The sequence below is a fragment of the Erinaceus europaeus genome, chromosome 5 (genome assembly GCF_950295315.1).
Source record: "Erinaceus europaeus chromosome 5, mEriEur2.1, whole genome shotgun sequence".
Taxonomy (NCBI): domain Eukaryota; kingdom Metazoa; phylum Chordata; class Mammalia; order Eulipotyphla; family Erinaceidae; genus Erinaceus; species Erinaceus europaeus.
This window is the reverse complement of record NC_080166.1, coordinates 8,033,832-8,049,333: the sequence shown is the minus strand read 5'-3', so window position 1 is coordinate 8,049,333 and position 15,502 is coordinate 8,033,832. Positions and strand designations below refer to the sequence as shown.

The window sequence follows — 15,502 nt, the reverse complement described above, 5'->3', positions numbered from 1 at the left end:
CCACCTGCAAGGGGCAAGGTTTGCAAGTGGTAAAGTGGTGTTGCAGGGGTCTCTCTGTCTCTCTCCCCATCACCCCTTTCCCTCTTGATTTCTGGGTTCCTCTATCAAATAAAATAAAGATAATAAAAAAATATAAAGTAAAAATAACAGAAAAAAATGGCCTCCAGGAGCAATAGATTCACAGTGCTGGCATTGAACCCCAGTAATAACCCTGGAGGCAAAAACAATACCCCATCAGATCCCCTTTAATGCACTTATACCCTCGATGTGGATGAGTTGCTGTTTAAGCATCTTCTAACCAAATCTTAACTTTCCATTATTGCAACTTCATTCAGGCAGTGTCTTTCCCAATTCATTTTTCTATCTGTCCCTTTCAGGAATGGGGTTATGAAGGATGAGTAAAGAAGGAAGGAAAATAATAGAAACTACGTGCTCACTCTTGGAAGCAGAATTAGTTACTTTATTCGAAGACAACCAGGTATAACCTGCAACCAAGCAGGCATACACAAACCGGGTTCCAGTCTCAGCACCACATGAGAGTGCGTGTGAGGACCCTGGCTCAGGGGCTCCAGTCAGTCCCCTGCCCCTGCTGTATGTACCTCACCACGTAAAAAGAATGAAGGGGATCAGCCTGGAAATAATGAGCTACACTTACACCAGGCCCTAATATGGTAAACAAACTCTCTGTGTTTTAAAAAAGAATTACTTAAAAACACGATTGATAAGTCTATTTTGCAATCCCCATGTCTTTGAAGAGGAAGTCTCTTTGAAATTTTCTGTGGCTGGATTTATTTTCTGAATTTGTTGGAGGAAAAGTCAAACAAAGAAACGTGTTTAAATGTATTATAATTAAAATCCTATTAAATACAAACTGGCAAAAGCTATGTCTTAGAAAATATGTGCTCTCAATTCCTTTTGTTTAGAGAATTACTTATGAAACTAGTCACTAATACAACTTAAACTGAAATAGAAAAGACTAAAAAAAAGCAAAAATATAAACTTAAAGCCTGATGCATAAAATACATATTCAAAAATAATATTGGACTGGTATTTATAGAAAAAAGGTCTCATTTACTATTCATACATCAGGAAAGTACAAAAATGAAATATATATATGTATATATATATATATATATATATATATATATATATATTCATATTCAAAACCTACCATGTGACAGTAAAACCCTGAGAGGTTTTTACTGACAAGGACAAAAACATGCTATCAAGCCTTCACTTTTTTTGAGGTACCTATATCTTAAGGATAACAGCAGGCACACACACAAAACACTAAAATAGTAAAACTGCATTTGTTGGGCTGGAGAGATAGCATAATGGTTATGCAAAATAGACTTTCATGTTCAAAGCTCTGAGATCCTGGGTTCAATCTCCAGCACCACCATAAACCAGAGCTGAGCAGTGCTCTGGTATGTCTATGTATGTATGTATGTATGTATGTATGTATGTATCTATCTATCTATCTATCTGTCTATCTCTCTATCTATCCATACATCCATCTATCATCTATTTTTCTCCCTGTACCTTTCTCATTAAAATCAATAAATCAAATTTTAAAAAATGCATGTGTCCAAAGTTCCAAAACTTTCACTTGTTTAAGACTCACATGAGTGGAGCCTGGCATGGGTGACACACCTGGTTAAGGGCACACCTGGTTAAGCCCCTCGTCCCCACCTGCAGGGGGAAAGCTACAGGTGTCTCTCTGTCTTTCTCCCTTTCTGTCTTCCCCTCCACTTTCAATTGCTGTGTCTATCTAATAATAACTAAATAAGAAGATTGAAAAAGAGAACCCCATGAGTTTCTTTCTTAAAATACATGTTTCATAGCCATACCTCCTGAAGATTCTGATGCTGAAGTCTGGGACACAGTACAATCACCCCATGAACCACATTTGGAGAAACAGTATATTTTACAGAAACTCTGTATGGAACAGAGACCATATTTCCTTCATTCTCTAAGATTATCTTTATCCAAGCATAGCTACATTGTATATAACACAGTCTCAAGAAAAAAAGAATCTCAATAAATAAATGAAGGACTATATTTCAGCTGCACTGTGAGCAAAACATGAAAAAAGAATGACGTCAAAATTCAGCAAAAGAATCAGCTCCACCCCTCTTCTTAGGAAGAAGTTCCTCTGGGTAAAGTCGGCAGATAATACCAATGACTCCATTTGATAGGACTACATTACAATTTTTTCCTCTCCATGGAACTGCTTCCTGGGACTGCGTTAAGTGTGACCTGACTCTTCTGTTTCAGAGAAGCTGTTCTCTCTCTTATCCGGTGGTAGCATCTGAACACCAACGGCTCACCCCCATTCATATAAATACAGTAATATACTGTTCCCTCCTTGAAAGACATATAGCTGACTGAAGCCCACCCTGGCAGGGCCCGATTCCTCTGATAGAGAGGCAGAACAGCTTCTCTATTAGGATTCTCACTCCAGAAATGTAAAATTAATTATGGTTCTAGCAGGAACATTAAAATTGTAGTAGGAGGGTCTAAGCATCTAAGCAACTGATTGGGAGCTGTTTCTTTACAGAACTGAGTCACTGGCACAGACCCCTTCTGAGGCAGTGATGATGATTCTATAATAGCCTTGCAGATAGGTTTTCTTTCTGAAATCATGGAGCAACATCAAACCTGCCATGGCTGCACTGGTTTGCACAAATAGCTACAAATTAATTCCTTTTTATTATTTTCCTCCCCATCAGAGCTATCACTGGGACTCAATGCCCACAAGGTGACTCCTATCTCTCCGTGGACATTTTTTTTTCTTTTTTTCTTTGACCGAGGGGGAGAGAAACAGAAGAAGGGACACCTGCAGTTCTTTTTCACTGCTCAGGAAGCTACCCCTCAAGAACGCTGAAAAGAACACCTCAAGTAATATTTTCTGTATATAAAACAAAACAGTCTGCCAGCCAGGCCTTTTTCATCAGAACAAAGAAAGGGAGATGTGACACAACACTTAATCTGATTTAAACTTTCCTGATTACTGTATTTCTACATTATTTAAAAAATCCATGCATTTTTACACTTATGGCAACAGCGATAAAAAATGGAGAGCTACATACCTGTGTCTGTTTAGGGCCAATGTCCATTCTTCTAAGAAGGTCACTGAGGAAAGCTGTGACACTTTGCCAAGGGTAAATACTGTTGGAGCCATCCAGCACTATGACTATGTCCAGTTGAGTGCTACATTCTGTAAGAAAGGGAATCGATCGGAAACACTTGGAGTTTGTGTTTTTCAAGTTCTATCAAGTGTTCCTAACACTGGAAGAAGCTTATTTTAATTGATGCTCTAGAGAGAGGGCATACTGCTATTATAATCAGAAAAAAAAAAAAAAACTAGGAGAAGTGAAGGTGATAGGAACTACTTTTTGCATTTAATTGGCTTAGGGTTCATATCAAGTAAAACTCAGTTTTTTCTTTATTGGGGGATTAATAGTTTACCGGTGACAGTAAAAATAAAGTAGTGTGTACACGTGTGACATTTCCCAGTTTTCCACATAACAATCAAAACCCCCACCAGGTCCGCCTCTGCCATCCTGTCCCAGGACCTGAGCCCCCCCACCCCCCCCAGAGTCTTTGACTTTGGTGCAGCACATCAACTCAGTCCAAGTTCTGCTTAGTGTTTTCCCTTCTTTTCTTATTTTTTCTGCTTCTATCTATGAGTGGGATCACCCTATACTCATCCTTCTCTTTCTGCCTTATCTCACTTAACATGGTTCCTTCAAGCTCCATCCTATATGAGGTGAAGAAGGTGAGTCCACCATTTTTAATAGCTGAGTAGTATTCCATTGTGTATACAGACCACAACTGTCTCATCCACTCATCTGTTGTTGAGTACCCGGTTGCTTCCAGGTTTGGGCTATTATAAACTGTGCTGCTATGATCATAGATAAGTGTACACAGATCTTTTTTTGAATGTGTTTGGTCCCAGGAGAGGAATGCAGGGTCATGGGGTAGGTCCACTTATAGCCTTCTGAGGTAAAACTCCTCTTTACTTAACATTTTTTCAGATATAAAGGAAAAGACAGTTTATGTGTGAGAGAAAGAGAGAGAAAAAGAAAGAGAGGAAGAGAGAGAAATCATCGCCAAGGCTTCCTTCAATGAAAGAGTGGCCAGGCTTGAACTGGAGTCATGCACATGGCAAAGCAATGCATTATCCAAGGGAGCTATTTTTCTGGCTCTCTACTCAGTTTTCACGAACAATGTATGACTTATCCTTGGGGATTTTCTCAATACGAATTTTATACAGTAGCTTTGATCCTGTGTGTATTTCAAATGAGGCTACTTTCCTCAAGGAAACTCGCCCTTGAAATAACAACAATATGACAGCTTCAGTTATGATATGTTTAAACACGACTGTGCGAAAGTTATTTGGTCCAATTTCACTTCCAAAAATAGCAGTGAGGTTTGGTTACATACTGGCAAAGCAAACATTTACCTAAATTGGTAATGCTGGTAGCTGAGATAAAACTTGCGGTCTTTTGGTATGCTCCTGTGTATACATATGTCTCATTTATTGTTAATGTTTTTCAAATAGGCAAGAACATTGTGTAAAGTCCATACCTAGTACTGGCGCAATGGAGCTGATGACTTGAAAGGTGGGGCTGACGTCAGAACAGATTCCAGTTGTGTAATGCAAATGGCCACATCTATAGGCATATAAGGGTCCACACGCCTTTTGAAAAATAATCAAAAAACTGTAAGACTAGAATTTCCATACAGATTCTTAGAATCTATATACAGTCTTATGATAATTAGACCTGCTATCATTCCTCTTTCTTTCTTACCAGAAACCCTCCTTTTGGGTTAGTGACTAAAGTTGATCCAAAAGTCATGTTCTCCTTTACTTCTGTGACATTGGGTATTGATGTGTTAACTGAAAATAGAACAACATTTTATGAGGGTTGAAAACGTGGTGAAATCAAATGTCTCCTCATCACAAACTTCTATTCGCTTGGCTCATAACATGGCACATTCTTCTTTTGGATTATTTCATCTAACTAGTCTTTAAAATATTATTAAGACATATAACAAACAAGTTAACACGGAAAACCTGGCGTAGGTCCCAGAAACTTTGTCTGGATCACTGTCTCAAATAGTTGTGCTGTGTTGTAAAAGAATTCAGAACTATCAGGCCAATGAGAGTGTGGGAATGCCTTTTACACATTTTTTTTTTTTTGCTAATTAGAACAAATAAAATGTTTAGTCGATAATTTTGTAGATAAACTGTACGCTTACACACGTATCTTACATGATATATCTGCATGTTGTAAATGACCAGTGGCGGAAGACAATTTCTGGCAAGAAGAAAAATAGGTAGGAGACCAGAAAAGACAATTCAAATTGTTGGACTGTTAATTTCAACATCAGGCTGGTATCATGAGGATTACTACAAAGAGAACTGGAACCGGATTTGAGCAGCAGTCAGGAAGTTTGAATAGAAGAAATGTGATGAAGAGGTAACATTTGACATTCCAAATAGGAATGTTGGGTCAAGAGAAGCATGCCAACCTGGCAAGTCACCAAGGACTCCACTTATCACCACTAAAAAAAAAAAAAAAAGACAGGAAAAGCAAAATAACTTTTCAACTTTGCTTAGTACAAGGACTTCCTAATGTTAGCAAAGGTCTTTAATTTGCCTTGTGTAATATAGCTCGGAATACTGTTATTCCTGGAATAACCCCAGAAGTGGAATTATTCTTTGTTCTGGTCTTAAATCATCTGTCAGAGCTTTTGTACTAGGGGCAACATTCCTGAGACTTTTGGGACTGTGGCAGAAATATTTTTGCCGTGGCTAAAATCTCCACGTCAGTGTCAACTGTTCTTTTCAGTTTCCAGTAACGGAAGTATTGCATCTATCAGGATACATCTTTTGCAAACGGTGACTGTCAACTATGAAAAGGGAGCAAAAACACTAGGAAGCAACCACCTGACGCATAGGGAGGCACAGGAAACTGGAGTGATGTCTACAATGATGAGATCAGCACTGAGTGAGTTTCCTGATTTTGCTACCCCTTATGGTAACCAACCACCTAGTACCTAGTAAGTGACTACATCTCACATAGTACTTACTGTCTTGAAAAGACAAAGGCCAGAAGTTGGGGGTAAGGACAGCAGCTACAAAGTGAAGGGAAATACTCTGGAGAGTCACAAAAGGCATGTTCTAATAAAAGCATATATCACTTCCAGTATCTGAATGACCTGGACACTACAGAGTCAGAGAAGACTTCAAACAACCCCGACTAAAATCAGAGGCTTTGGATAGAGTTTTAGACTCTAGGAAAGTCAGCTTGGAAAATGAGTTTTACAGACTGGGGGTATGGATCGACCTGCCGACACCCAATTTCAGCAGAGAAGCAGTTACAGAAGCCAGGACTCCTACCTTCCGCACCTCCAAAACAACTTTAATCCATGCTCCCAGTGGGGGAGAAGTGATAAAAGGAAAAGGATAAAAGGGCTCTGAACTTCAGCTCCATCAGGTCTCAAAAAGAGAGGATGAAAAAGAAAGAAATATCTGGATGTAGTAATAGGTTATATGTGGCTTGGAGGGGAAGAGAGGATTGGACCTGGAAAAAAACAGGGGAAATTTTGTACAAATGTAGACAGATGGTTTTAAGGATGACAGTTATAACCCATGTCTTGGGAGAACTGTAGTGATTTGCAAATGGGGGACTTAGGATTCAGAACTCTGGTGGTGGGAATGGCATGGAATTATAGCCCTGTTGACATGTAATTTTGTAAATCAATATCAAATTGCTAATACAAATTTTTAAATAAACAGAGATAAAAAAATGTGGGAAACTCATACCTGACTGACCAAAAGAAAAAAAATTACTTTGACTAAGTAAATTGCCTGCAAAATTAAACATGAGTGTTTATACTCAAAGGATACACAGATGAAAATCTCTATACATTTAAGTCAGGAAGTGTAATCGAAGATACAATATGCAAGTGGCAAATGATTACCACAAACATTTTCTTTAAATTGATATAATATACGTAGAATAATGCTTATATATAATTATAGAACATAATAATATTATATGTGATATAATCTACTTTGATGTAACCCTGGATTGTTAAAAAAAGTCATCACTTATTTTTCTATGTAAAAACAGGTCCATCACTAATAAAAAGGACAAACAGAAAAAGGGTCATGCCTTTTCAGCAACCTAATATATATCTATAATAGCTACTTTAATATTCTTGCCAGGAAATGTCAGCATGTAGACTACTTCAGCATCACTTACTATGACACTACCTTTCTCCCAAGGTTGGCTTGCATTTTTCTGTTCTGACATTTGCCTGAAGTCCCAGAAGTCACAGGTCCGATCCCTGGTACCACCATATGCCAGAGTTAAGCAGTGCTCTGGTCATTATCTCTCATGAAAATAAATAAATAAATAATATGGTGTGATGTTTTTCATTTGGAAAAAATTATTTTATGCCACTACTGGGTTAAGCTGATTCTGAACAATGAATGAAGTTACATTTTAAAACCAGAAGATTTTCCAAACCTACGGCTCTTCTAGAAAAAAATTTCTAAAAGCAATCGCAGGGCTAAAATTTTACTTTATGTTTATCTGGACTCTAAGAACTCAGTCATTCCCCCTCCGCAGGAAATACAGTGCCTACACTACAACGCCACTGTTCCCAGCAACCATTACTGCCTCACAGAGACAGAGAGAACAGTGTGGAAGGAGACAAAGACGCCTATTGCACAGACCCATTGCTTCTGAAGCTCCCCTCCCTGCAGGTGGAGACGGGGGGCTTGAACTTAAGTCCTCCTGCATAGCAATGTGTGTGCTCTACTGAGTGCACCACGACCCAGCCCCTTTGAACTCAATGATGCTTATAAAGTAAATTTAGTTGTTTACAGTGAGAAAACTGGGAGAAACTCCAGGTCAGACTTCAACACTTTGACTATACACACCTGGTAGGTCCAACTTCACACATGGCAATGAACCTCTGCCGACTGGACACTTGTAGACATCTCCAGTTCTATTCCAGGGTTGACCAACTAACGGAGAACCAATCAGCACCCTGGAGAAAGATCACCAGTGTAAAATAACTCAGTTAGCATTTCAAGTAATGACAAACATTTGATTTTAGCTATTTTATGACTAGTTCTATGAAAATGGTAATAGTTTCCTAGGGCATAATTGGACAGTCATCTTCTGTCAGTAATTTAATATTTTCTAAAGTAGTGTCTTCTCTAAACTGCAGATTGATCTGAATAAAAATCCATGATATATATGTATATGTATATATGAGAGATCTTAAGAATAATCACTGTATTTGAATTATCCCTTTACTGTGTTTTCGCTTGGATTCTGAAATAATAATTGTTGGCCAACCTATCACAGTGCTAGCTCACAAAACAATCATGAAAGTACAACTGAATTTTTCCCACATGGAACTGATATTTTCACAATGCAGTCAGAAAATAAACACATTTGATTATTAATATTTAATGTGAGTATATCCTCATTCGAGCACTTGAGAAAAAAAGGATAATAGGCCCATGTTGAAAGTCACTTACTGACTTTTAAAGCAGAACTATACAATCACTCTAATAAGTTAATTGGAAAATATGATGTTGATCCATTTTAGTCTAAGAAGTCATTTAACGAGAGCTCCTCTGGTACCTGTAGGAGTTGTGTGGCTAGGGGTGAAGGTCATTAAGTCACTGCAGGCTGAACAGCTTTATCCATAGATGCTGATTTCTTAGAGATCAAAGGACCACAAAAATTTACACGAGGCAATCTTAATCTATCTCTTGATTGACAACTTGAGTAAAGTACGCGTAAGCATAAATTACTCCTCAGTGTACTTTGCTAGGCATTCAGAAACGTCTCAACATTCAGAAACAAGACATTTAAACCAGTTTTTGGTTTTTTTTTTGCCTCCAGAGTTATTGCTGGGGCTCGGTGCCTGCACTGTGAATCCACTGCTCCTGGCGGCCATCTTTTCCCCATTGTTGTTGTTGTTGCTGCTGCTGCTGCTGGGTAGGACAGAGAGAAAGTTAGACACCTAGAGACCTATAGACGTACTTCACCTCTTGTGAATCGACCCCCTTGTAGGTGGGGAGCCAGGGGCTCATGCCAGGATCCTTGCACTGGTCCTAGTGCTTCTCACTATGTGCGCTTAAAACGATGGGCTACCTACCGCCTGGCTCCCCCAGATGAAATTATTAATAAGAATTTATGTTATGCACGATTAGCTGCACTAGTACAGGATGTGGGAAACCTTGATTAAGTGGAGTTAGTATGAAAAGGTCAGGAGGAATTTACTCAATACAAGCAAACATGAGCCTACCAGAGTCAACAACACTAATGTGACCTCGGGTAACATTGCTGGAAACAGATGTCCCAGTCAAGGGGAGCAATGACCCCTCTGTGGCCTGCACTGTCCGGCCATGTCCAGAATCTCCAAATGAAGAGGGCTACAGGCACAATGCAATGTATTTCAGAGACTGTGACTCAGATGGCTGAGAGCCTGATAATTTTGTGAGATCAGAGATGCTGTAGGGAAAATTGGGCTGTTCATCAAGGAGAACAAAAATGTCTGAGAGATGAGACGTTTATGGGCACAGGTGAATCAGACAGAATGTTCTTAAAAGCCTGAATGTTCTGTGCATCTGTTCTTCTGAAAAACAGATGGATTATCTCTTGTCCAGGTCCTTCAGGTAATCTAGCATTCATGGGGGATGTTTTCATCATCACTGTAAATATTAAACTGATGAACAGCACACATAAAGTGTTACACATAAAACTGTCAGAAAAGTTATGCCATACTTTTCTGTGTTTTTCTATGCAAGACTGTGTCATGACTTTCCCAACAACCCAATGTCCAGACCTTTGAAAGCACAAATCTTACTCCTCCTCAGTTAGAGGGGTGTGTGTGTGTGTGTGTGTGTGTGTGTGTGTGTTGTGTGTGTTTGTTTGTGTGTGTGTGTGTGTCTCACTCACTTTAAAAGGCTGCAGTAGTTCCCAAACACTCCTCTATAACACAATTCCAAAGTTTTTAAACTGCCCTCAGAAAACACTCATTACGTAGTATCTGTTCACCCTCCTACATTCAGCTTCCAGTCAGTCATACCAGGCTACCTGAATTTACCAATTAAGTGGTGCTCTGTCTTGTTTCTGAGATGCAGCTGAAGTGTGCTAAGTTCAGATCTACTCAGAATTATCAGAGAACACGTAGTTTTGCTCCCCTCCTAGGTTTTTTTTTAAATTCTTTATTGGGGAATTAATGTTTTACATTCAACAGTAAATACAATAGTTTGTACATGTATAACATTCCCCAGTTTCCCATTTAACAATACAACCCCCACTATGTCATTTATCATCCTTCATGGATCTGTATTCTCCCCACCCACCTACCCCAGAGTCTTTTACTTTGGTGCAATAGGCCAATTCCAGTTCAGGTTCTACTTGTGTTTTCTTTTCTGATCTTGTTTTTCAACTTCTGCCTGAGAGTGAGATCATCCCATATTCATCCTTCTGTTTCTGACTTGTTTCACTCAACATGATTTTTTCCAGGTCCATCCAAGATCGACTGAAAACGGTGAAGTCACCATTTTTTACAGCTGAGTAGTATTCCATTGTGTATATATACCACAACTTGCTTAGCCACTCATCTGTTGTTGGACACCTGGGTTGCTTCCAAGTTTTGGCTATTACAAATTGTGCTGCCAAGAACATATGTGTACACAAATCTTTTTGGATGGATGTGTTGGGTTCCTTAGGATATATCCCCAGGAGAGGAATTGCAGGGTCATAGGGTAGGTCCATTTCTAGCCTTCTGAGAGTTCTCCAGACTGTTCTCCACAGAGGTTGGACCAATTGACATTCCCACCAGCAGTGCAGGAGGGTTCCTTGGACCCCACAACCTCTCTAGCATTTGCTGCTGCTACCTTTTCTGATGTATGCCATTCTCACAGGAACGAGGTAGTATCTCATTGTTGTCTTTATTTGCATTTCTCTGACAATCAGAGACTTGGAGCATTTTTTCATGTGTTTCTCGGCCTTTTGGATCTCTTCTGTGGTGAATATTCTGTCCAAGTCCTCCCCCCATTTTTGGATGGGGTTATTTGTTGTCTTGTTGTTGAGTCTGATAAGCTCTTTATATATGTTGGTCATTAAACTCTTGTCTGATGTATGGCATGTAAAGATCTTCTCCCATTCTGTGAGGGGTCTCTTGGTTTGGGTAGTGGTTTCTTTTGCTGTGAAGAAGGTTTTTAATTTGATGTAGTCCCATAGGTTTATACTTGCTTTAGTCTTCTTTGTAATTGGATTCGTTTCATTGAAAATGTCTTTAAAATTTATGCGGAAAAGAGTTCTGCCAATATTTTCCTCTAAGTATTTGATAGTTTGTGGTCTAATATCCAAGTCCTTGATTCACTTGGAATTTACTTTTGTATTTGGTGAAATACAGTGTTTCAGTTTCATTCTTCTGCATGTTTCAACCCATTGTTTCCAACATCATTTGTTGAAGAGACTCTGCTTTCCCCATATAATAGTCTGGGCCCCTTTGTCAAAGATTAGATGTCCATAGGTGTGGGGCCTCATTTCTGGGCTCTCAATTCTATTCCACTGGTCAGTTTGTCTATTCATGTTCCAGTACCAAGCAGTTTTGATGACAATGGCCCTATAATACAGTTTGAGATCTGGGAGTGTGATGCCTCCGGTTCTGTTCTTTCTTCTCAAGATTGTTTTGGCAATTCTAGGTCTTTTCTGGTTCCAGATAAACATTTGTAGCATTTTTTCTATTCTCCTAAAAAATGTGCTTGGGATCTTGATGGGGATAGCATTAAATCTGTAGATGGCTCTGGGTAATATATTCATTTTGATGATGTTAATTCTTCCAACCCATGAACATGGAATATCTTTCCACTTCTTTGTGTCTTTTTCAATTTCTTTGAGTAGTGACTCATAATTTTCACTATACAAGTCTTTCACTTCCCTGGTTAGATTTACTCCTATATATTTTATTATTGTTTTTGTTGCTATAGTAAAAGGAATTGATTTCTGGATTTCAATTTCTTCTAACTTAGTGTTTGCATAGAGGAACGCCACTGACATTTGAATGTTAATTTTGTAGCCTGACACCTTACTGTATTGCCTGATGATTTCCAAAAGCTTCTTGCTGAATTCCTTAGGTTTTTCCATGTATACTATCATGTCATCTGCAAATAAGGAGAGTTTGACTTCTTCTCTTCCAATCTGTATGCCTTTAATTCCTTGCTCCTGCCTGATTGCTATGGCAAGAACTTCCAACACTATGTTGAATAGTAATGGTGATAGTGGGCAGCCCTGTCTAGTCCCTGATCTGAGTGGAAATGCTTCCAGTTTTTCACCATTGAGTATGATGTTGGCTGTAGGTTTGCTATATATAGACTCCACTATCTTCAGGAATTTTCCATCTATTCCCATTTTTTTTAGTGTTTTGATCATAAAGGGATGTTCACTGCTGATGAAGCGTCTCTGCTACCGGGGGAGGGGGAGGGGGACTGGGAACTTGAGCTTGAGTCCTTGCATGTGAAAACAGACTTTTTTTTTTAACGCTAGACACAGAAAGGCAGAAAGTCAGAAAGAGTAAAAGAGAGGTACCAAAGCTCAAGCTGTATTTCTTAGAAAGGATCTTTTCTTTCCTTTTGTGGAAATGAAGGTTTTGCTGGATAGATGGAATGTAGCATAGCAGGCACTGACTCCTAAGGCCAAGTCTTCAAGACATAGCAGTTTCTGTTTCATCTTTAAAAAAAAAAAAAAACTTTCTTTTTAAAAAAAATATATTTTATTTATTTTAATTAATTTTTTTTAATAAAAGCACTGCTCAGCTCTGGCTTATGGTGGTGTTGGGGATTGAACCTGAGATCTCAGAGTCTCAGGCATGAAAGTCTTTTGCAGAACCATTATGCTGTCTCCCCAGCACTCCTTTTTTTTTCTTTTTAATCTGAGTAGACCAGACTATCCTAAAGGGGCATGAGGAGCCACATGGAAGTGAGGCAGTGATTCTAGCACTGACACCCACCGTTAGACTCAGGAGTTAAAACATCTTGGGTCTTTCAGCTGTAAGCGAGGTACCAGATGGGAGCAGCATGAGAATGGGCAGTGCTGACACAGTCCCCCACACAGCAGGGAGCACCCACCCAATTCTCAGGAACAGGAGAAGAAATAATTATTGTTGTCTTAAGCTTCAAAATTTTTGGTGTGATTTTTTTTTTAAATTTATTTATTGGGTAGAGACAGAAATTGAGACACGGAAGGGAGAGATAGGGAGAGAGAAAGAGAGACACCTGCAGTCTTGCTTCACTGCTCATACAGCTTCCTCTCTGCAGATGGGGACTGGGAACTTGAACCCAGGTCCTTCTGCATTGTAACTTTTTGTTTGTTTTAATGCAGTAACCGTAAACCAAAACAGGAATGGAATAATGGTTTGGTCTAGCGGCTTCTTTCTTCCTTGGAGAGTAACAGCTGAAGGCAAGGAATGACATTCAGAGGAAGAGGTGGGAGGGTGATGGGCCTGTGAAAAGTGAGGACGACTTAGGTAGTGGGCAGGAAGCGGTCACTGAGCAGAGTGAACACTATGCCATGTGTGGTGGTTTGGGTTGGAGCTCCAGGGAGCTCTATGCAAGGGGAGAGGAGTTTACTCCTCCTTTTTCACCCTCTTTCTAAAAAAAAAAAAAAAAAGGTGGGGGGGGGGGTTGCTGTCAGTGGAGGAATTGTGGTGCAAGTGTGAAGCCCAAGTGAAATCTTGTTGGGGAAAAACAAGTGATGAAAGTTTAAGGTTTAAACCGTCAGTGGCTCACTGCCTACACAGGTCAGTCTAACAGCCTCTCTGGCCATGATGTGGTAGGTTGCAACTGGTCAGGACCATTTTAGACGGGAGACAGTCCTATGGAGCCCTTGATTCAAAGATCAGAACAAATCATAGGTGAGCAGAAGAGTACTGATTACTCAACAAAGTTCCCAGTAAGGAAAAATCTCCAGTAACTGATGACAAGTGAATTCTGAGCATTGTGTTATTTATTATAAAACTGCAGTGAGGTGTAAAACAGGAGGAAAGAGAGATTTTGAACAGACATAGCAAACGTGGACAAGTGAAGTCTGGGGACAAAATGGAAGGTGACAAGGAAGGATGGGTAGATGGATCACAAGGGTAAATGTCTAGATAAAGCAGAGCAGGAAGGTAGAGATTGGCAAACAGTTAACTTTCAAATAAAAGATCTTGGGTTTATTCTTTGACCTCCAGGACAAATAGAAAGTTCAAGGAGGGGGCTAGGCGGTAGTGCACTAGGTTAAGTGCACATAGTGCGAAGAGTAAGGATCCAGGTTCGAGCCCCTAGTTCCTCACCTGCAATGGGGTCACCTCACAAGTGGTGAAGCAGGTCTACAGGTGTCTGTCTTTCTCTCCCCCTCTCTCCTGTCTTCCCTTCCTCTCTCAATTTCTCGCTGTCCTACCCAACAACAATAACAGCAACAACAATGGAATAAAGAAGAAAAAAGAGAAGAAGGGAAGAAAGGAAGAAAGAAAGAGAGAAAGAGAAAGCCCAAGGAGTGTGATGATCATGGAGAAAAATATGGTACGGCAACCGGAGTTCTGGCTTATTGTGGATTCCAGAGAAGCAGAGTGAGGTGTGAAAGTCTTGGAAGTGGTAGCACACACACAGTAGGTGGAGATGAGCTAGAGGGATGGGCTGAGACTTGGGCTCACTGGTAAAGAATGTTGTAGCAGCATGTGGCACAGAAAACAATTTTCTGCATTTTCCCAGGAGATGTGTATACTGACGTCAAACACTTGCTCTGGAAACTGCCTATGTCTTGCCACTTGATCCTAACTACTACTCAGTTTTCCCAAGTTACATACAAATAATAAGATCCCAGCAAAAGCATCAACATAGAGTATATGCAAATTCAGGAATCTCCAAGAATCTTATTTCTCATTATCTTGCTTTATTTTTTTTTCTCCCAGTATATATCCCATTCTAACTAACAATTTTCTTTCTTAATAAGTTCATTATTTACTTTTGGACCCCCCACTCTCCAATAGGATATCAACTCTACCAAAGCATAAATTTTCATGTTTTATTTACTTATATTTCCTCAGGACCCCTAACAATACCTGGTACAAGCTAGGCATTCATTAAAGACTCATGGAATGGCTGTGAATAGCCTGAAGAATCTGAACAGGCAGACTCGGGAATTGAAGATTGATGTGACTTGTAAAGTGGTCCTGATTTTAAGTTATTTTTTGCATGTGAGATTGTGGGCATTTGCTTAAAGTCAATGTGATCAGTGTCTTTGGGTGACATAGGAAGAACCATTTCCACAGCTCAAAGAAGCAGAGAACCCAGCTATCAGAGGGAGACCTCTGGCTGTAAGTCAGAGGGCTTATGGCCCATGGACAGACCGGTCCTCTCGTGTACTTGCTATATTAATTGCATCTGTGACAATCATTCTCCAAGTCT

General features: G+C 39.6%; 1 protein-coding gene across 1 annotated transcript in view; it reads right to left on the bottom strand.

Moving 5' to 3' along the window:
* Positions 1-15,502, bottom strand: part of ITGA1 (integrin subunit alpha 1) — a 171,665-nt gene that overhangs the window by 84,269 nt on the left and 71,894 nt on the right. Inside the window, exons 4-7 of the mRNA XM_060191921.1 lie at positions 7,964-8,073; positions 4,818-4,906; positions 4,594-4,705; positions 3,093-3,220 (exon numbers count right to left, since the gene is read on the bottom strand). Of these exons, the coding sequence (XP_060047904.1) occupies positions 3,093-3,220; positions 4,594-4,705; positions 4,818-4,906; positions 7,964-8,073 (439 nt within the window). The remainder of the gene's footprint in view (positions 1-3,092; positions 3,221-4,593; positions 4,706-4,817; positions 4,907-7,963; positions 8,074-15,502) is intronic.